General features: G+C 33.0%; 1 protein-coding gene across 1 annotated transcript in view; it reads right to left on the bottom strand.

The window, feature by feature from the left end:
• LOC142355469 (uncharacterized) overlaps positions 1–23,569 on the bottom strand; it is a 152,490-nt gene that overhangs the window by 120,553 nt on the left and 8,368 nt on the right. The window contains exon 4 of the mRNA XM_075407634.1: positions 5,632–5,786. Within this exon, the coding sequence (XP_075263749.1) occupies positions 5,632–5,786 (155 nt within the window). The remainder of the gene's footprint in view (positions 1–5,631; positions 5,787–23,569) is intronic.

Below are 23,569 nucleotides of genomic sequence, written 5' to 3'. Positions count from 1 at the left end.
AATGCGGTGAAAGCCGTGAATTTTTGTAAGATTTGCGGTTTTTAGCGGTGGAAACTTTTTTATTGCTTTTTCCGGATTTCTAACACAAAAGAAACTACCGTGCACGGGTTCGAACCACTCGCCTCCAGCATTTTACCAACTTCTTGTAAATTTAATTTGAGCGTTGAAAGTAGCGATGAAAAATTGTAAGGTTTGAATTTTTTTACCGCGTTCTGTTGATAGCGGTGAAAATTTTTTAAGCATTCTGCTGGTAGCGAAGAAAAATTTTCTTTCACCGCTTTATCGGTGAAGAAATTTTTTTCACTATTTAATTTTTTTTCACGCATTTATCGCATTGAGCGCAAATCTGACACTTTTATTCAAAATTCACCTCAAATCTTTCATGTTTTAGCTACTTTTAGTGGTGATACCTCGACCCGGGCAAGATTAAGCGATGAATTGCGGTGGAAGAAAAATCCGACTGAAATTAATTATCATTTTTTTAAGGTCGAATACGTTGTCTGTGGCAAATTTATGCAACAATTGAGCTTTCTAGCAAAGATTGTTATGTAAAAATTGCTGTTTTCAACCGTGAAACTTTTTCGTTACTTTCATTGCAAACCTTAAAGTTTTTGACGCGGTTTTATTTGTTTAAAACTAATCGTTTTTTTCTGCATTGATTTGTTTGGATTTTAATGTACTAGTACTATTATGTGTCTGAAATTTTACCACCGGACACAAGAAGATTTTGAGTACTTATTAGATTGTTAATTAAGTTTACAGTTTTGCCTCGATGTTTGTGAGCTACCATATGTTATATTATAAGAATAATATAAGAATAATATTATATGAATATTATAAAAATTTTCGGAAAACCATCAAACATGGGTTTTTGCAGAATCGTTAGTTAATTTGACTAACTTTGTAATGTTTTATAAACTTCTGAGCCAACTTGTCAGTAATTTATTAAACTTTTTAAATTTTGTATTAAAAACACATTCCCAAACCAGTGAAAAAAGCAAAGAGTTTTGGAAGACGATTTTAGATTCCTCTGTTCTTTTTTGATAAGTTGAAACTTTGGATTTAGCTCAATTTTTTCTCAGGACATTTTTTTCATTTTAAACTCCTTTTTTCTTTCAAAACTCTTGTTTCTCTATATAGTTGTTTCTACCATTGCCCTCGTAAAAATATCAGTCAGTAGAAAATATTTTGTGTTAATCTATCTCAGATGACATTAAAATCCCCAATTTTAATTTTTGGTAAGTGGTCAGAGAATTAAATGCGTTCTGTTTTTAAATAATTTTCATGACACTTGTATGAAATTTTCAGTGGAAATCGAGTCAAAACATTCACCAGTGAACTAGGAGAGTGTAACTGTAAAAACATAGAGTAGACCTAATTTGTTTTTTTCATTTCTGCATTCTTTCTGCACCCTGATAATTTCTTTTTTATGACCCGGATGGCTAAAAAGACAATCAATTGTTTCAAAATGATGTTGCCGGCGCTTCCAGCTTAGTGATTTGTATTATGAGCCCGAGCACCTACCAAATAAAATGGGCTATTTCGTCTATTACATCTCTTTATTTCTACTTTTAATACTTTTAAAATTTTGATTTTAATTCTACTTCCAAATCAAATACCTTTAAAACTAATGTCAATACATCAAAATGGAACTTTTAAAGTGTACAATATGGCGACAAACGAACAATTATGCTTTTTTTATATAGTATTATGCAATACCGAATATTTAATTAATCTATAAAAAATATTATTATCTATTATCTTTTACTATGATTTTCATTACGCGGCCGATATCCTAAAAGAGCGAACTTTAATATTTTTTGTTTTGTGGAGACAAAATCATTTCGAGCAAGTAATTAGCTTATAACTTTTCGCCCGAATGTTCATGGCAATTACTTGAGACGAAAACCAAAAAAAAAACTGAATTGTTTCTGTGAGCAGTGCCTGGGGAAATTGCAAAATCGCAAAATGTTTTCTTAACAATTAGTATAGAGAGGGACTTTTTTCAAATTTATCACTAATTATGTTTTTTTTCATTTGGGTAATCAGATACTGCATCCGCGGGAATGAGAAAATTTTAAGCAAGCATGAACTAATTTAGCCCAGTGTCACTCGTTTCCACCCACGCGTACAACTATTATCTTAAAGAAAGGATCGTGAAAAAAACCGACAAAATCGAGTATGTATACTCGATCGAATTTTAGGACATTGGCCACGTAACAATTTTGCAAAACTCCACATTTTAGTGCAAAAGTCATAATGATAAAATTGGTAAGTACGGTTTCATCATAGTTGGATGGGGCCGCACTCCTTATCATGAATGGCTTAATTACAGCAGGATGAATGTATACTATCCATTCTTGAGCCAGCTCAGTTCCAAAAAAACCAAAGCAGAACGGGAAAATTGACAGATAGAGGTCATACAAGTAGAAAGCGAGTCCGAACATGCCATTGAATATGAGGTCACTTATAGACTGAGCAGTGACTAATAAATAGTCCAAAGAATGTAGATCATCTGTAACTGCCACCACAGATAAACAGTAGGTATTGATTGCGATTGTGAGAATCAGTAATAATGGCTAAATTGAGGATGCAATGCGTCAAACATATAAAACGATTGGCGGGCTGTATCCCAGTTTGAGGTTGCATACCGAAATGGCCTCGGATCAGACCGTCCAAGACCAAAGTGACCTGTGATCAGACCATCCCAGACCTTCCCAGACATCTTATCAGACCGTTGTCCAAACGCTTGTGCGCTTGAATGACCTCTGATCAGACTATCCCCAGACCCAAGTAGCCACTGAACCCCAGACGGAATTAACCTCTGGTCGTACTTTTGTGCGCTCGAACTAATTTCCAGACCCTGTAATCCTGGCCTGGAAACACTCTGTGTGTGTTCGAGTTGGGTGCGATCAAAGGTCACTTCTGTCTGTGACCTTAACCCGGGATCGGCTGTGATGAGCTACATGTGCTACCGAAACCAAGTATTTGAAAAAAAAATGAAGAGCAATAATTATTTTCAACTGCGAATATCGACTTTTCGAAAATCCCCCCATTGCCCCCATTTTTGCAAATTCCGCCAATATCAGCAAGAGTGAATTATTGAGCCATCATAAAAATGCATTAACGCTCTATGCTGTTACTATGTTAAACACTGAGGTATCAACAAACAGACGTATCAAAATAATGAGTTTTCAGCGAATCTGAAAGGTCCAGAAATTTAAAGCAATGTAAATGTTTGTGTTCAATTAAACCAACTCCGACCTAGTTATTTTTTAGATGTCAAGTTCTACGGCGGTGAAAACTTTGTTGAAATCATTACTGCGAAATAGGTCAATCAAAAAACAGTTCCTCCATCTTTTCAATTTACTTTGTTCAGTGAAGAAAATTATAGTTTTTGATGCGTCTGCCGTTTTCACTATCGCCACTTTCAACACAACTAAAAAAATTAAGGAATTCGGTAGCAGCTAGCCGAATTAATAAGTAGAGCAAAAAAAATTTCCAAATGCTGCTTTGGTAGAAACGAGAGGCATGGCCGTTAGAAGGGTTCACAATCACGCTAAAGTTCCGCCCGCGTTTTAACACAGATGTTGTTTAGGAAAATGCTAAAATCAACCATGAAAACATCTCGGAGGTCGCTCTCCTTCAATAGTTTTTGTTGCAAAATGAATGTTTTCAAAACCATTTCTCATTCTTCAGTAAGTGACGAATAATGATTTCTTCATATCCATACTAGTTTCTACAATCATTGTTGAGAATTGATCAATTTCATAGTTACTGATAACAGTTCGAAATGAGTAAATTGTACTTTTCAATGCTATTATTTTAGCACAATAGCGGGAAAAAATTCAATCAATCCACCGGCTCATAATTTTTGTTGAGTAAGCCGTTTATTTCAATCAATGCCGAGTAATGATATATTGTGCTGATTTATTGTGCACTTAAAGACAGCATTTTACTAACTAGATTCTTTGCCCTTATCATTCGTAATTCAGTCTATGTTTCAACAGGGAGGCTCAGTAATGTGCGTTTGCACATAAGCTTCCGACCCCGTATATCCACAAGTTTGGCTTATTTGTGGACCAAATGAGGAAAAGATAGAAAGATTTCAAAAATTCTCTCATATTGATCAAAAATAATTGATGTATGAATAAAAAATTGCCTCTACCTCAAACACTTATTGAAGTAAATGAAGCCGCATTAGTGTCCCGATGATACTTGTCATTAGTAAGACAACGAGACAAGACAAACAAAAAATCAATTTACCACAACTAGCATTTACATCCAAAACTCAATGTATTTTTTTTAAACTAAATAGTATTAAAGTCAAAATAGTTTCAAAATCAACCTAAACTGAACAAACTAGCTTGTTTTTCGCTAGAAAAAACATGGGACCAGTCTTTGATGACACTCGGTAACAAGCAGACAAAGAAAGAACAAAAATGACGAAGTTAAATACAAAAATATGTCTCCTCGAAAACAAATATTTCAATCAAATCCATTTGATATCAATTGAAATTTTCAAATAAGTTGATTTCATTTGTAAATTATTTAAATAACATTGTGACCTGTCAGTGACCTGTCAGTTTTCGGAATTGTAACCTGTCAGTTTCCGGTCGTACGTCTGCAAATATAAACAGCAAAATCAGACAAAAAAAATCGTTTAATTTTACAAGAAAACGTCGTCAAAGCCCTAAATACCATAATTTTATCCGTAAAAATTAGGTTATAGTCTTTGAAAACCAATAGTATGACCGCTGAATAATGAGAAGGGGCAACAAGCCTTAAAAGCGAACAAAAATATAGAAGTTTAAAATTACATTTATCTTTTTTCCGAAAACGGTTTATTTCAAAGGCATCCAAAAAACTAAATAGCAATTAAAATCACTGAATAGTGTCTTTTTCAACAAAACCACTGAGATCTGACATTAGTCAGAGTATGTGATACGTGTACAAAAAGAACTATAAATAGACAAAATTCCTGAACTAAACAATTGTCTTGCAAAAAGTCTGGTATTTACGGCGTAAAAACAAAAACATTGCACTAAAAACCTTAAATGTGTTCCTTTGTGCTTCTCCTGATCATCAATAACTCGAAATAAAAGGTGTAGTTAAGGACACTAGGTAACATATGGACAAAAAACAGCAAAGTTCACTTTTAAATAAATACTTCTTTATATAAATTCTGAAATTTGTGATTCCAAAGCTGCAAAAATCTTTAGCTATCAAATGAAATCAGCAAACAGTTCCACCACAGCAAGCTGTTAAGACCTGTAATTATGCAGTATTTCGCATTCCACTACGAAAGAACAACAAACAAAGACGATAATCAAAATACAATTTATTCTTCTGCAAAAAACCTGTCTCGAGGACATTAAAACAATAAGCGATGAACTAAAAAAGATATTATATTCAATTGTGCCTTCCTTCCAATAGATTGGTTTTAAGCCTGTATTTTTTGAGAGTGGGTAACAAGTAGGCAAAAAACAGCAAAATATGAATTTTAAAAAAATCATCTGTATAATTTTTTAAAACAATTGAATTCAAAGTCAAGAAAATTTTTTGCAACCGAACAAAACCAGTAGACAAAAACCAAAGCAGAACGGGAGCATTGACAGATAAAGGTCATACAAGTAGAAAGCGAGTCCGAAGATGCCATTGAATATGAGGTCACTTATAGACTGAGCATTGACTAATAAATAGTCCAAAGAATGTAGATCATCTGTAACTGCCACCACAGATAAACAGTAGGTATTGATTGCGATTGTGAGAATCAGTAATAATGGCTAAATTGAGGATGCAATGCGTCAAACATATAAAACGATTGGCGGGCTGTATCCCAGTTTGAGGTTGCATACCGAAATGGCCTCAGATCAGACCGTCCAAGACCAAAGTGACCTGTGATCAGACCATCCAAGACCGTCCCAGACATTTTATGATCAGACCGTTGTCCAAACGCTTGTGCGCTTGAATGACCTCTGATCAGACTATCCCCAGACCCAAGTAGCCACTGAACCCCGGACGGAATTAACCTCTGATCGTACTTTTTTCCTTTCGCACTAATTTTCAGACCATGTAGTCCTGGCCTGGAAACACTCTGTGTGCGTTCTAGTTGGGTGCAATCAAAGGTCACTTCTGTCTGTGACCTTAACCCGGGATCGGCTGTGATGAGCCTACATGTGCTACCGAAACCAAGAATTTGAAAAAAATGAAGAGCGATAATTATTTTCAACTGGAAATATCGACTTTTCGAAAATCACCCCATTGCCCCCATTTTTGCAAATTCCGCCAATATCAGCACGAGTGAATTATTGAGCCATCATAAAAATGCATTAACGCTCCATGCTGTTAGTTAAACACTGAGGTATCAACAAACAGACGTATCAAAATAATGACTTTTCAGCGAATCTGAAAGGTCCAGAAATTTAAAGCAATGTAATTTTTTGTGTTCAATTAAACCAAATCCGACCTAGTTATTTTTTAGATGTCAAGTTCTACGGCCGTGAAAACTTTGTTGAAATCATTACTGCGAAATAGGCCAATCAAAAAACAGTTCCTCCATCTTTTCAATTTACTTTGTTCAGTGAAGAAAATTATAGTTTTTGATGCGTCTGCCGTTTTCACTATCGCCACTTTCAACACAACTAAAAAAATTAAGGAATTCGGTGGCAGCTAGACGAATTAATAAGTAGAGCAAAAAATTTTTCCAAATGCTTCTTGGGTAGAAACGAGAGGCATGGCCGTAAGAAGCGGTTCACAATCCCGCTAAAATTCCGCCCGCGTTTCAACACAGATGTTGCTTAGGAAAATGCACAAATCAACCAAGAAAACAACTCGGAGGTTGCTCTCCTTCAATATTTATTGTTGCAAAATGAATGTTTTCAAAACCATTTCTCATTCTTCAGTAAATGACGAATAATGATTTCTTCATATTCATACTAGTTTCTACAATCATTGTTGAGAATTGATCAATTTCATAGTTAATGATAACAGCTCGAAATGAGTAAACTGTAATTTTCAATGCTATTATTTTTAGCACAACAATAGCGGGAAAAAATTCAATCAATCCACCGGTTCATAATTTTTGTTGAGTAAGCTGTTTATTTCAATCAATGCCGAGTAATGATATATTGTGCTGATTAATTGTGCATTTACTGGCAGCATTTTCCTCACTAGAGTTTTTGCCCTTATCATTCGTAATTCAGTCTATGTTTCAACAGGGAGGCTCAGTAATGTGCGTTCGCACATAAGCTTCCGAACCCGTATATCCACAAGTTTGGCTTATTTGTGGACCAAATGAGGAAAAGATAGAAAGATTTCAAAAATTCTCACATATTCATAAAAAAAATTGATGTATGAATAAAAAATTGCCTCTACCTCAAAGACTTATTGAAGTAAATGAAGCCGCATTAGTGTCCCGATGATACTTGTCATTAGTAAGACAACGAGACAAGACAAACAAAAAATCAAATTATCACAACTAACATTTACATCCAAATTTCAATGTATTTTTTTTTAAAAAAACTAAACAGTAACAAATTCAAAATAGTTTCAAAATCAACCTAAACTGAACAAACTAGCTTGTTTTTCGTTTGAAAAAACATGGGACCAGTCTTTGATGACACTCGGTAACAAGCAGACAAAGAAAGATCAAAAATGACGAAGTTAAATACAAAAATATGTCTCCTCGAAAACAAATATTTCAATCAAATCCATTTGATATCAATTGAAATTTTTAAATAAGTTGATTTCATTTGTAAATTATTTAAATAACATTGTGACCTGTCAGTGACCTGTCAGTTTTCGGAATTGTAACCTGTCAGTTTCCGGTCGTACGTCTGCAAATATAAACAGCAAAATCAGACAAAAAAAATCGTTTAATTTTACAAGAAAACGTCGTCAAAGCCCTAAATACCATAATTTTATCCGTAAAAATTAGGTTATAGTCTTTGAAAACCAATAGTATGACCGCTGAATAATGAGAAGGGGCAACAAGCCTTAGAAGCGAACAAAAATATAGAAGTTTAAAATTACATTTATCTTTTTTCCGAAAACGGTTTATTTCAAAGGCATCCAAAAAATTAGATAGCAATTAAATCACCGAATAGTGCTTTTTTCAACAAAAGCACTGAGATCTGACATTAGTCAGAATATGTGATACGTGTACAAAAAGAACTATAAATAGACAAAATTCCTGAACTAAACAATTGTTTTGCAAAAAGTCTGGTATTTACGGCGTAAAAACAAAAACATTGCACTAAAAACCTTAAATGTGTTCCTTTGTGCCTTTCCTGAGCATCAATAACTCGAAATAAAAGGTGTAGTTAAGGACACTAGGTAACATATGGACAAAAAACAGCAAAGTTCACTTTTAAATAATTACTTCTTTATATAAATTCTGAAATTTGTGATTCCAAAGCTGCAAAAATCTTTAGCTATCAAATGAAATCAGCAAACAGTTCCTCAAGACAAGCAAAACGAGACAAGACAAACAAAAAATCAAATTACAACAACTAGCATTTACATCCAAAACTCAATGTATTTTTTTAAAAAAACTAAATAGTAACAAAGTCAAAATAGTTTCAAAATCAACCTAAACTGAACAAACTAGCTTGTTTTTCGCTAGAAAAAACATGGGACCAGTCTTTGATGACACTCGGTAACAAGCAGACAAAGAAAGAACAAAAATGACGAAGTTAAACGCAAAAATTTGTCTCCTCGAAAACAAATATTTCAATCAAATCCATTTGATATCAATTGGAATTTTTAAATAAGTTGATTTCATTTGTAACTTAATATAATGACATTTTGACCTGTCAGTTTCCAGAATTTGTCGTACGTTTGCAAATAAAAATAGCAAAATCAGACGAAAAAATTTTGTTTAATTTTTTAAGAAAACGTCGTCAAAGCCCTAAATACCATAAATTTATCCGCAAAAATTAGGTTATAGTCTTTGAAAACCAATAGTATGACTGCTGAATAATGAGAAGGGGCAACAAGTCTTAAAAAACGAACAAAAGTATAGAAGTTTAAAATTACATTTATCTTTTTCCGAGAACGGTTTTTTTCAAAGGCATCCAAAAAATTAGATAGCAATTAAATAACTGAATAGTGTTTTTTTCAACAAAAGCACTGAGATCTGACATTAGTCAGAATATGTGACACGTGTACAAAAAGAACTATAAATAGACAAAAATCCTGAACTAAACAATTGTTTTGCAAAAAGTCTGGTATTTACGGCGTAAAAACAAAACATTGCACTAAAAACCTTAAATGTGTTCCTTTGTGCCTTTCCTGAGCATCAAGAACTCGAAATAAAAGGTGTAGTTAAGGACACTAGGTAACATGTGGACAAAAAACAGCAAAGTTCACGCTTAAACAAATACTTCTTTGTATAAATTCTGAAATTTGTGATTCCAAAGCTGCAAAAATCTTAAGCTATCAAATGAAATCAGCAAACATTTCCTCAAGACAAACAAAACGAGACAAGACAAACAAAAAATCAAATTACAACAACTAGCATTTACATCCAAAACTCAATGTATTTTTTTAAAAAAGCTAAATAGTAACAAAGTCAAAATAGTTTCAAAATCAACCTAAACTGAACAAACTAGCTTGTTTTTCGCTAGAAAAAACATGGGACCAGTCTTTGATGACACTCGGTAACAAGCAGACCAAGAAAGAACAAAAATGACGAAGTTAAACACAAAAATATGTCTCCTCGAAAACGAATATTTCAATCAAATCCATTTGATATCAATTGAAATTTTTAAATAAGTTAATTTCATTTGTAACTTAATATAATGACATTTTGACCTGTCAGTTTCCAGAATTTGTCGTACGTTTGCAAATAAAAACAGCAAAATCAGATGAAAAAAACATTCTTTTAATTTTGCAAGAAAACGTCCGCAAAGCCATTAATACCATAATTTTATCCGTAAAACTTAGGTTATAGTCTTTGAAAACCAATAGTATGACCGCTGAATAATGAGAAGGGGCAACAAGTCTTAAAAAACGAATAAAAATATAGAAGTTTAAAGTTACATTTATCTTTTTTCGGAAAACGGTTTATTTCAAATGCATCCAAAAAATTAGATAGCAATTAAAATCGCTGAATAGTGTTTTTTTCAACAAAAGCACTGAGATCTGACATTAGTCCGAATATGTGATACGTGTACAAAAAGAACTATAAATAGACAAAAATCCTGAACTAAACAATTGTTTTGCAAAAAGTCTGGTATTTACTGCGTAAAAACAAAAACATTGCACTAAAAACCTTAAATGTGTTCCTTTGTGCCTTTCTTGAGCATCAATAACTCGAAATAAAAGGTGTAGTTAAGGACACTAGGTAATATAAGGACAAAAAACAGCAAAATTCACTTTTGAATATATACTTCTTTATATAAATTCTGAAATTTGTGATTCCAAAGCTGCAAAAATCTTTAGCTATCAAATGAAATCAACAAACAGTTCCTCCACAGCAAGCTGCAAAGACCTGTAATTATGCAGTATTTCGCATTCGACTACAAAAAGAACAACAAACAAAGACGAAAATCAAAATACAATTTATCCTTCTGCAAAAAACCTGTCTCGAGGCCGTTAAAACAATAAGTGATGAACTAAAAAAGATAATATATTCAATTGTGCCTTCCTTCCAATAGATTGGTTTTCAGCTTGTATTTTTTGAGAGTGGGTAACAAGTTGGCATCAAACAGCAAAATATGAATTTTAAAAAAATCATCTGTATACTTTTTTAAAACAATTGAATTAAATGTCAAGACTAATTTTTGCAACCGAACAAAACCAGTAGACAAGGTCCATTTTTATGCACAGGAAGACGCTAACACTTGCAGTTATCGTGAATTTGTCAAACGACTGCAAAAAGAATGACAAGTAACGACAAAAAGAAAAAATCAACTAAATTCTTCTAGAAGACGTAATCGAAGCATAATAAATTTGTTGAAAAACCAATTTGTTCAATTGTGCTTTCCCTTTAAATTCCCGGAATAGGTCATCCGAACTGTTAATAATGTGACAAGAGCATAAAAAGAACCTGAATGATGGGAAAATAGCCAAAATTCTTAGTTTTTGTACGAAAACTCGTATTACCAAAGCAGAGAAGCAATTACTTGAAACGTAAAACCGCAGTAAATATTAACATTAAATCAATCAGAAACCCGTTGTGACCTGTCTTTGCTGACCTAAAGCTAGAAGTTCACCAAAAAGGAGAAGAAAGTCGCAACGCTCAAGAACCTTTGTTCACTTTAAAAATATGGATATTCAAAAGTCAAAAGGAGCATAAGCTTTCGACTAAAAGACGAAATATGTTTCTAGAAACTTCCTAAGAAGCCAGTTGCAGCTGTCATTAGTACGTCTTATTTTAATTGATCTTTTCTGTATATAATTGAAAAAGTCGGGAAAAGCGAAAACGTTTTAAAAAAAAACATCGAAAGATTACAATCAGACTTTTCGGACTCTAGAAACAACGATTAGACCAAAACCAAGCTTAAACTAAACCTCGCCTTGTGGTTGCGGTGAATCTATTGGGAACACTATTTTGCTCCAAACATTATGGATATTGATTATTTGACAAAAAAAAGCAAAAATCAAACATAAATTGTGCATTTTGCATAATTAAAGTGTTAAATTTTCTAAAAGTCTCCACAATTAAAACTAGCCTGTTTTGGAGTCAGTGAAGTCCGTGTAAGGTATTTTTTTAGGTTTTTTAATTTGGTAAATTTAAGCAAAGTGAACAACAAAAGCCTAATACGATCCATTTTTGATGGAAAAATGGCTGAAATTTGACAAATTTAGCAATTAGTTTAGCCAAAAAATTACACAGAAAGCACTCTTGTTACACAAAAAATTACACAAAAAGCAGAGTTGAAAAGCACTCTTGTTTTTAAAAGGTAAAACCAACAACACTATCGTTACAAATATTAACAAATTTTTAGCAAAATTGGCAAACAATTGCATAAAATTACGGGAGAATGTGAACAGAAACAAAGAAAACGTTCACAAAAGTTTAAGACCGGATAAACGTGTAGAAAAAAACGAAATTCAGAAATACTTTTAAGTTTTTTTCTTAGTAAATTCACTAGCATTGTTTAAACAATTTTAACATATATAAACAACTTTAACGAATTTTTGCAAAATCGACGAAAAATTTTGTCAAAAATGTGAATAAAACAGCGGATTTCCGTCTAATCTGCAAAAAATTTTAAACCATAAAAACTCTCTTTAAAAAACGAAAATCAAAAAAATCTTGCTAATTCCCCATTCTACGCTGGATGGGCTTTCTAATGATACCACTCACAACCCTTTACGATGAATATATCGATCGGCGAAAAGTGTCTGAAAAAAAACCCGTTTAAATATATAGTTCCTCCACCACTAAAGTGGGTCGGAACAAAAAAATTTTTGTAGTTAAAAGTTAATTAAAAGTTTTTTTAATAATTATTTTCTTTCCTTATTTTCAAAGAAAATTATTGTTTTGATTACTTTCCTTTATTCCGCTTGTATAGTTTAGAGATGATTTTCGCTAAAGTGCCTAATCCTAAGTCTACTGATAGAAACTTAAAAGTCTGAGATATTGCTAATTATACCATTTTTAGCAAACGGTTTTTTTCTATACTAAATATCAATCTTTCTAATAGTAGAGTACTGGGCATAATTAAAGTATATTTTAATTTATGAATGTTTCAAATATTTTCCTCATTGATTATTGTTTGCTGAAACTCTTTTACTCGTTTGCTCACAATAAATACCAGCTAACTAACAATTAGGCGCTCTTTGATTAACGTTAAAAGGGTGTATTTTAACAATTATCGCATATTATACAATGTTTGCTAAAATTTTTCTTTTGAAAAAAAAAATAAAACTGATTTTTCTAATATTGTTGAGCGGATAATTTTTTCATTTACTTCTCATTCTAGAAAGATGGTTTAAACTGAGTTTTTTACTGCTATTAATCCGATATGAAAATTTTCACTTAAAATTTTAGTTGTCCTAGTTCCGCATTCAGTGTTATGAATTTTACTCTCTCCTCAAATATTGCTCACATTTATCTCGTCTTGTTGAAATGGCTGTTTGCAGTTATTTCTCATTCTACATTTAATGTTAACCGGGTTCCTATTTTGCTGACAACAAGTTTCCTATCCTTTTCTTGAAAAAGATAATTTGAAAAGTTGGCCTTCAAAGTTTTTGTCACAAACAGTTTATTTGAAAAATTATATTTTGCTTCAGAACTTTGTTCGATAGCCTTCATTTTTACGAACATTCTTCAACCTAAAAGTAACAGCTGAACTGCGTATTTTCTCTATTGTGTTTTTATTCCCTTTGTTCAGCAGTGGTTTTTTTCTAATTTTTTTTTCACAATTTTTTCTACAATTAAGATTTAGTTTTGAAAATATACATGAGTTCTTGGTGATAATGATTTTTTTGTACATAATCATACTTCAGTCAAAAATTATTGGCCCAAAAAATTATGTTCATAACCATTCCACGATATATAAAAATTTTCTTATCTTGCTTTTCTAATCAATTACTAAAATTCAGAACTTTTCAATGACAAAGACAGCGTAAGAAATGTTTGCAATGTTCGGTTTTCTATGTAGGAAACAGTCCCTTTGTTCAACTTGTTCGTTATGTTCTCTTCTATACGTAAGACAATTTTGGTAGTTTTGGCCTTTTACATTCGGCATGTCCGAGGTAAAATAATTGTCGGTTTCCTGCCGACATCATTTTGATTTCTTTTGCTTATAATGTATTCAATTAGTATGATAATTTCTAATTGCAGGACTTTCAAGTAGCTCTTGGAGAATCTGGTTGTTTGATTTTGTTGCGCAATGTGATAATTTAGTTTCGTAAATTGCACTACAGTTGCTTTGTTTGAAGCCTGAGTAGGAGTTCGCGTCTGTTTTGTCTATTATATGTACTGAACTCCTTATTGTTGAGATTGCGTCCCGAATGACAACTTTATTATTTTAAATACTAAATTATAGAGCAATTAGTCAAAAAATGAATAGTCAACTGAATAAAAAGAGAGAAACTACGAAGAGTTAAATTAATTACACATTATTTTAAGATTTGCAACAACTGATCATAAATAGATTGTGCGGCACAACGGAAATAGATTAAATGTTTATAACGTGAACACACAGTATCCTGTCTATAACGATGAGCAGCTAAAATTACAAGATCAAAAACTACAAACTAGAAATGGAAATTAAAATTGAACAAAGTATGAAAATATGATATGACATGTGGCAGAGATGTCCTATCCGTATGATATTTCTCCTTTTGTGGGAAAGTTGGTTTGTAAAACATAAAAAAAACAAATTAGAAGACTAAAAATATTTCCGCGTTATATAGCATTTAATGTACTGTATTCTACGATTAACATTTAGTTCTGAAAATATACAGTTGGCAAACATTTAAGAGTTTTTGATGATAATGATTTTTGTACATAATTATACTTTATTCAAAAAATGTTGCTACACAATTATGTTCACAACTATATCACAATATTTAAAATTTTTCTTATCTTGTTCTGTCTTTATCTAATCAATTACTAAAATTCAAAATTTTGTCGATGACAAATGTTGAATGCAGGTTTTTGTTTTCACTATAGTCATGTCTATTCCAGAAGACTAGAAAAAATAACGTCAGAAATGTTTGCTATGTTTGGTTTTCTACGTCATAAACAGTCGGTCTGTTCAGTTTGGTTGATATAATCTCTTCCAAACGTAAGTCAATTTTGGTAAACATGGTCTCTTGCATTCAGCGTGTCTGAAGTAAGATAATTATCGGTTTTTTGCATACATCATTTTTGATTTCATTTGCTTATATGGTATTCAACTGTTATGGTAAATTTCTCAGCGCAAGGCATTCAACGCAGCTCTTGGAGACAATTTAGTTGGTTGACTTTGTTGTGCAGTGTGATAGTATATTTTCGTAATTTGCACTACAGTTGCTATGTTTGATGCTTGATTGAGAGTTTGCGCCGTGATTGTCTATTCTATGTACTTGAACTTTTTATTGTTGAGACTCCGATTAAAGATTGCGTCCTTTTTGGCTGATACTCCAATTAACGACTGCTTTAGTATTTTACATACTAAACTGAAGAGCATTTATTCAAAGATTGAATTATAAACTGTTTTGGAAGAGAGAATTAAGGAAGAGTTAAATTAACTTAAAATTGGCTCAAGATTTGCAACAACGGATCACAAAAGTGATAGACACAACGGAATTAGTTTAAGTGTTTAAAGCGTGAGCACGTTGTAACTTGTCTATAACTATGAGCAACTTGAAATACAGGATCAAGAATATAAACTGCAAATGGAAATTAAAATTGAAGTGATTAAGAAAAGACGATATGACATGTGGTTTTCCTATCTGCAGTGTTGATTCATAGAACCTTGGAACTGTTTTTGAGTATTTCATTTCTGAGACTTCGATGATACTGCATACATCAACAGAATCAGTCTTTGATTTATAGTAGATTTGGCTAAACTAAACTTTTTCTTTGAGAGGTTCTAATTTATTTGCTGTTTGCTTCGGATGGCCGCGATGTAATTATCGTCTTATTCACTGTCATGTATTGAGTCACTCACTTGATTCTGTAGTTCTCTGTTACTGCTGATATAATTGACCAAATCTTTGTCGTTGTGTTTTTCTGGAGTTGTTTTGATTTGATTTACTTTTTTTGTTGTTGTTGGTAAAATTTGATCTGGTGCTGTTTTCGGTTTTTTGTTTACATTGGCAATTTGATTTAAATTGCACAACGCTGTCCACAGTTGTAGCACTGATTTATGTAACAATTTTCAATTTTGGTGTGGAGGCATTGGCGTCGCAATTGAATTTTTGTCGTTGTTGGAAGGAATTTTGTGTTGTTTGTGTTGAAATTTCTATTTTGGTAATTGCGTATAACGATTGCGGATTAATATTTATTCCATTTTTGGCTTAAAATTTGTTGGTTTCGTTCGCCCATTTCAATGTGTGGCCATTTTGAAGGCTTTAGAGTGCATTTCTGCGATCATTGTATGTGACATCTGTTCTAAATGTGCCAATAACTTTCAGGGCTCTTTAAAAAAAGTTTTTAAACCTCTTATTTGCAGTGTCGGTTCATAGATCTTTGGAAGTGTTTTTGAGTATTTCGTTTGCGGAACTTTGATGATACTGCATGCACTTACAGAATTAACCATTGAACTGGAGAAGATTTCATCAAATTGAACTTTTGCATTGAGAGGCTCTTGTTTATGTGCTCTTCCGCTTGGGAGAGCCGCGATGTTGTTATCATCTGATTCACTCTTGTATGTTGAGTCGTACACCTAGATTTATAGTTCTCTAAAACTGCTGAAATAATGGACCAATTTTTTGTCGTCTTCTTTTTCTGTGGTGGTTTCAGTTTGATTTACTTTTGTTTGTTGTTGTTGTTGGTAACATCTGACTTTGTGTTCTTTCAACGGTTTTCTGTACATTTTTGCAAAGTTATTTAAATTTGCACAACGCTGTCCAAAGTTGCAGCAGTGAGTTGTGTAACAATTTTCAATTTTGGTGTGGAGGCATTGGCGATGCCATTGAAGTTATGTCGTTGCTGGTAAGAGTTTTTGTTGTTTGTGTTGCGATTTATGTTTTGGTAATTGTTGATAATGTTTACGGATTGATTATTGTTCCAATTTGGTTTACAACTTGTTTTTTTCGTGTGGCCATTTCTAAGGTTTTGGCAGGTATTATGTTCTCTTTTAGAAGTTATTTCTGTGTATCAAAATCTAACATATTGAGAATGAAAATTTCGCGAATGAGTTTAGTTTCTTCGTCTCCTAAATTACAATAATAGGCTTGTTCTATTGGTCGTCCATTGAAGCTTTCAACTGACTTGCCTTTGTGATGTTTGGATGAAAGTAACACAAATCTGTCGTGGGTGATATCCCTTGTTTTGATGAAAGAATCCTCCATTAATTTTCACGAATTTTTCATTTACTTTTCGATTTTGGAAATCTGGGTGGGGTGACTGTGAATTTTTCCCAGAAAGCGTCTATATGAAGCAATGTTTAGTGGGAGTCCACTGCTGATTGCGCCATTTTGTGCGATTTGATAGTTTAGTTTAGTAAATTCCACTACTAGTGCTACCTTTGAAACTGGAGTGGGAGTTTGTGCCGCAATTATCTATACTAGACTTTCTGTCCTTGAGTTCTTTATTGTTGACATTCCGATTAAAGATGGCGTCGTGAATGACTACTTTAGTTTTTAAAATACTAAATTGATGAGCAGCTATTCAAAGACTGAACTATCAACTTATTTGAAAGTGAGAAATTAGAAAGAGCGAAATTCATCACAAATTTGTTCAAGGTTTGCAACATGCGGAAATAGTTTAAATGTTTATAGCGTGAATAAACATTACCCTGTCTATAACTATGAACAATTTAAAATTGAAGATATAAAATATAAACGGCAAAAGGAAAATAAAATTGAACTAAATATGAAATATGGTATGACATATGGCAATGATGTTCTATCCGCATGATGGACTTAAGTGCAGTTGCTTATTGTTGTTCAGTACCAAGGGATATTTGGAAAACTTAAGCTGCAAATCCTATTAGAATATAACATTTTCTGTAACATTTTTACAGCGCCGTGAATATTAATTACTGCACTTTTTAAAATCCTGTAGAAGAAAATTAATATTAGGCATAGAAGAATTAGCAAAGATGGAAGTTCTGTGTCTTCGATCCATTCAAATGTTTCAATAGCACTGCGAGTGAGAGTGCCAACCATGCCCAAAAAGATTACCTCAACTGCTCGGCAAATACGTTCAACACAAGTAAATATAAACCCGCGGAGCAAGTTATAGCGATTCCTCCACGACGACCTAAACGAAGACAAGCAGCAGCAAACTCGTCATTGCAAAGTAAGAGCAAATGGCAACGCAATTCAACACCAATCACTAAATCGGATGAGTCGCTCGGTTTAACACAAAAATGCCCTCCAAGGTTGTCTTCGAATCGGGCTCCACAAGACAAAAACGACGACAATTAATAAAACAAAAACAAAAAGCAAATAGAAAAATCATCTCAACATTAAAAGAAACTGCACGCAAAAACTCTAACGGCGCAGAAACAATTTTAACAATTGGATTTTGCTTCCCAAGTCCATCGTATAACGTTCAATACTACGTCTCCCCAAATTACAAAAAAAAACTACAATGGCGGCTAGGTAAGCAGAATGTTAATCAGATTCAGAATTTGAGTAAGAAAACAAACATTATTTTATTACATATGAAAATCAGTACGTATATTATTAATTTTCTGTTATTCAAAAAAAAATTGGACATTTTGCTGCGGGAAAATGTGATATAGTATTACGTGCAGTTTTGATAAGTATTAACTTGGCGAAGCTAATCATTAAATCTCAATATTCTTTAATCTAGGTCATTTGCATCGTTTCAGGTTTTTTCACTAATTGTTTATGATTCATAAATGCTAATCTGACTCAAGTTTTGACCAAAAGTTTTTGATCTCTGCCGCTTTTTAAGTAGTCCATTGCTGTCCTGTGCTTTAGTTAGTGAATAAACTGCTGATCATTTCTGTATTAATTTTATTTTCATTCTCTTGAATCTCAATGCAATGTTTATTTGGCTCTTTCAAAACTAGCAATTTGGCAGGCAAATCACGCTATCATAACTCAAATTAAAATTCATTCCTTCGTTAAGTGAAACACTGTAGTAAATTCACCGCTAGTATTCGCGGAGCGAATACCACCAAAAGTTGTTTTGAAATAAAAGAACTGTCATTAACAGAATCTTAAGCAATCTCGCGGAGCAAATTCAATCAAGGAAATCACAACAATAAAATGGATTTTGCGTCGCGAAATTACATGCTGATAAAAGATTACTAAAACGCATGACAAATTTCTCATCTATTAGAAATAAAGAAAAAATGCAACTCCTCGAACTAGGTATAATGTTCTCCAGTTCGAACTTCTTGTCCGTAAAAATAGGCAATTTCAGATTATATTCGTCAATGAAAAATAAATTTCGGAATGATTGGTTTTACTTTTTTTCTTTTAATGGCTCTCAATAGATTGTTTTGATTAAAAATGTTGCGTCATAAGATCAAACGTCTTGTAATTTTTGCTTCACTTTTCAATTGTTAAACTAATCATTTTAATTTAACTTTCAAGCGATGAATCTAAAACTGGTGTTTTGCTTATGTCGCTGAGACGAACCAATCTATTACAAGACCAATTTGTGACTTTCAATATGTTAAAATTCTGATGGAAAAATTAGGGACTTGATTTCAAATTTTAATCACAAACAATATTAATTGAGTTAACTAAGGAACTTTGTATTCGACGAAAAGTTTAATGTAAACAAAACAAACATAGGTTACTCACTTGATATTACATATCCAAAAACCAGGGCCTAACTTTATCAACGAAAAATAGAAGCTAACAGCCAGAAAACGTTTTCCAGTGAAACGAAACTTGATACACCTTGCCAAGATCTTGATGGACAAACATCTCTTGGAACACCTTGATAAGATCATGTCTCTTGAGAGCCATGCAACGATATTGAAAATTTGTACATATCTCGATGTTTTCATTGTAAGTACCATGTGAAGATTTTGGCAAGAATTACTAAGATTTAGCAAGTTTCGTTTCACTCTGTTCGTATCGACTAACCTACTAATCACTCTACTTTTGTGCTTTTTGCTCTTGATCACTTGTTGGTTGTAATTTTTTCTGCGCAAAAACAAGGAGATAAAACGATTCCATACCAAGAGACCAAGTTATCTGCGCTGAATGCAAGTTATATGCGGATAAAAACTCATCTGAACAGTAATAAGAGGAAGTTTCTGTTTTTCTTGATCACAAGTAAAATTTTCGTTTTTTTTCTGATTGTCATTTGTAATGATTTTGCAAGATCAAAAACATCTTGATACATGATTTCCGTGCAAAAGGGGATGTTATTGGCACTATTTACAAAATCTTAGCATCTTTTTTAGCAAATTTTATAACATCTTTCTGTTCCTAATTTTTTTGTTTTTGAATTGCGTTAGTAGTAGTAAAAATACCGGATTTGTCCCCCCATTACAATACCGACATGGCCTTTTTTAGGTGCCTTTGTCGAAAACTTGTAAAAATTTTTCGAAAATTTTGTTTCTAGTGGTTGGCAAAGACTTGTAATTTTTTTCTCTGAATTTAGTGTTATGAGAGTGGTGGAACATGTAAAATTTGAATCCTTTTTCTAGTTTAATGAACTCTGAATCCTTTTTCAAGTCTAATGAGACTAATGAAAGACTGAAAAGCAAACGTGACTAACATGATGGAATACTGAGGTAAGGGATGAAAAAGAAAGTTTAAATTTGATAAGTTTTTGTTCCAATGTAAGAAATTTAAAAGTTTTGCGAGTCTGAGACCGCACAAGTGGTATTAATTTAATGGGTTTTATTGCCCATATGTTTGAATTAACAAGCAAGTGCGAAGTAATGAAATTGGAAGTTAGTTGAATTTCAAGCCTTGGGAGAAGTTTCAAGTAGAGTTTCGAACTGAAAATAGTGCATGAGAATGAATGGGGGACAAAATATCGTGAAAATTGATCGTCAAAATATCGTCAAAAAATTGTGTAAACGAAGACAACGATCTGGTTGTGAAAGTGATCTCGAAGAAAGACCTCAGTACGAAGGTGGAAGAACAAAAAAAGCAGGACAAAAAGTTACAAATAAAGCAAGTGAAAATGACGAAGAAAACTAATCACCAAAATGGCGGAGGCAATGGTTGAGCGCACACCGGAAAATTTTTGTCAGTTTGCCAAACAATATCGTTACTCTATATAATAATAATAATAAATTGTTCTCAGATACTGTAAATACAATTTTTTGGATCTAAATGTATCTGAAAGGACAACAAAAAGGCATTAAGCCTGTCAAGTGGTGCCTAAGCCTGTCAAAGTGAGCCTATATTTGACCATACAGTAACAAAGAACTTGGCCTAGAACTTGCATATGTTTGATGATTTTTGTAAAAGACCTGGATTTCATTATCATGTTATGGCCTCCAATGATCAAAAACATCTTCGTATATCATTTCCGTGCAAAATGTGATGTTATTGGCGCTATTTAAAAAATTTTAGCACTTTTTATAGCAATTTCTATATCATCTTTCTGTTCCTAATTTTTTTTTTGTTTTTGAATTGCTTTAGTAGTAGTGAAAATGCCGGTATTTTAACGGGGGGACCTGTCCCCTCCGTCTGCCCCCTCTCCCCATTACAATACCGAGATGGCCTTTTTTAGGTGCCCTGTTCAAACACTTGTAAAATTTTTTTGAAAATTTTGTTTCTCGTGGTTGGCGAAGACTTTTAATTTTTTTGTGAATTTGGTGTTGTGAAAGTGGCGGAACTTGTAAAATTTTTTGGAAAAAAGTTGGTGCAATGAATGAGTGGAACTTGTGGAATTTTTCGAAAATTTTCGATTTTCTTGAAAATTCTTAATCCTTTTTCTAGTGTAATGAGACTAATGAAGGACTGAAAAGCGAAAGCGACTAACCTGAAGGAATACTGAGGAAAGGGAAAAAATGACAGTTTAAAATTCATAAGTTTTTTGTCCAAAGTAAGAATTTTAATAGTTTTGCAAGTCTGAGACCGCACAAGTGGTATTAATTTAATGGGTTTTATTGCCCATATGTTTGAATTAACAAGCAAATGCAAAGTAATGAAATTGGATGTTTGTTGACTTTCAAGCCTTGGGAGAAGTTTCAAGTAGAGTTTCGAACTGAAAATAGTGCATGAGAACGAATGGGGGACAAAATATCGTGAACTTGCCTGACAAATTGAAGAAATTGAGGTTTAAAACTTGTCTCAAAATCGGGCAAAAAAGTGATTTTCTGGCTTCATTATTGTGTCGGGAAATGCTTGATATGAAAATACGGGTCGAAAATAGTTTGACTGGAGTGCTTAAGGTGTATTTTTGAAGTCATTTTGCGTCAAAATTTTGGAAAAAAGAAAGTGCAAAAATTGCTGTTTTTTAGTGTTAAAAAGTTTAATAAAATTATTTTTCGCCGCCAATAAGCAGTTTTATACATTTTAATAAATGTAAAAAAAATGGTAGGAGAAATACTGTTAAGGAATCGGGTGTATATTAAATAATATTCAGTGATAACTTGTACCTACGTTTTTTGTATCTTTTAATGAAAAAAGACCAGAAATGTGCAAAAATTGGTAGTTTTTGAGGTAAGAATGTAGAATAAAATGTTCTATGCAAGTTATAATGGAGTGGACAACAAGGTTTTATTAGGTTTTAGCTATCTATTTTTAGCATGTCTTTGCATGTAGCGCCAAAGTGAGGAAAAGTGCTTTTAAATAGTTTTATTTGTATAGCATTTTCTTTACGATTCAATTCAAAGCAAGCAGCATTTCCTAAATTCCTCTTACAGCGTGTTGATACCCTTTAGAGTGTATTTCTTGTCAACAACGGAAACAAAGTTATGACTGAAAAATTTTCCTTTCAAGATAATAGTAACTTTTACCACGAAATTTCGTGTTCTAGCAAACAAATGGTTGTGGCTTCAGTGGTGCAACGCTTGCCCACGGGTGGAGTCGCAGGGCTTCCGCTGCTCGGAACATCATCTGGTTTGTTTTCAGGTTTGTTATCAGCTGTACAGGCAATTGCATCATGAATCATGGTAGGTGTTGGTGGTTCGCTAAAATTTTCTGGGCTCTCAATATCTGGTTTTATTTTCCAAATGCTTTCAACCAGTTCAAGATCACTCCAGTAGCCTTCTTGATTGTCATACAGCGGAAATTTTTTCACGTCATAATTGTAAAAAATTTTTCGTAGTCCATCGTCCAATGTGTCTGCGTCAAATACAAACTCTCTGACATAAGACGTTACAAAATCCAGCAAGTATTGAGCTCATTTTATAATGCCTTTCTCAAAGCGAAATGACTGAATAAAATCAAAAATCACAATAGGCACAGCCGTGTGATTTACTGTAACCCACTTACCTATTTGTTAATCCTGCTGTACAATTATAAGAGTGTGCTTCCTGTAAGTCTCATAAGCAATTGTTCGGCTGCCAGGAGTCGATTCCGCCTTTTAGAATGACGGCTAGAGGAGACATTAGAACTAATCTCTTTGGTTATGGTACAGCTTTAGTAATCAAATTGAACAAAAGGAATCTGTAGTCAAGATCCAGGAACAATTCTGCTAAATAAAATTTGGAATTGAGCAAATGAAAGTTGAAGCGAAAATTAGGAAATTAAGAGTTCAGGTGTAATCTTAAACTAAGGCGTGTTCAATCATTTTGTTCCGTTTTTGTTGTAAAAAGTTACTCAAGTAGCTCTTACACAAATGTTCAATACAATAGAGTCCTTGTAATTTAGTTAAATTTCAGTGTACTATTCGGTTTAACGTTTCTAATCTTTCCGTGTTAGCTATGTTGCATGTACACACCCAATTTTATTACTTTCTTATGTAGAGCAATTAATCAGTGCAGAATGTTGATCAAATACCAAACAGCGTTGATATGGGGAATGCTATTTAGATCAAAAGGTGAAAAAGGCTTTAGGTTTG

The sequence above is a fragment of the Convolutriloba macropyga genome, chromosome 2 (assembly GCF_964194025.1).
Source record: "Convolutriloba macropyga chromosome 2, txConMacr16.3, whole genome shotgun sequence".
Taxonomy (NCBI): Eukaryota; Metazoa; Xenacoelomorpha; order Acoela; family Convolutidae; genus Convolutriloba; species Convolutriloba macropyga.
The sequence above is the reverse complement of the archived record's forward strand: the minus strand, read 5'-3'. Positions and strand labels throughout refer to the sequence as shown.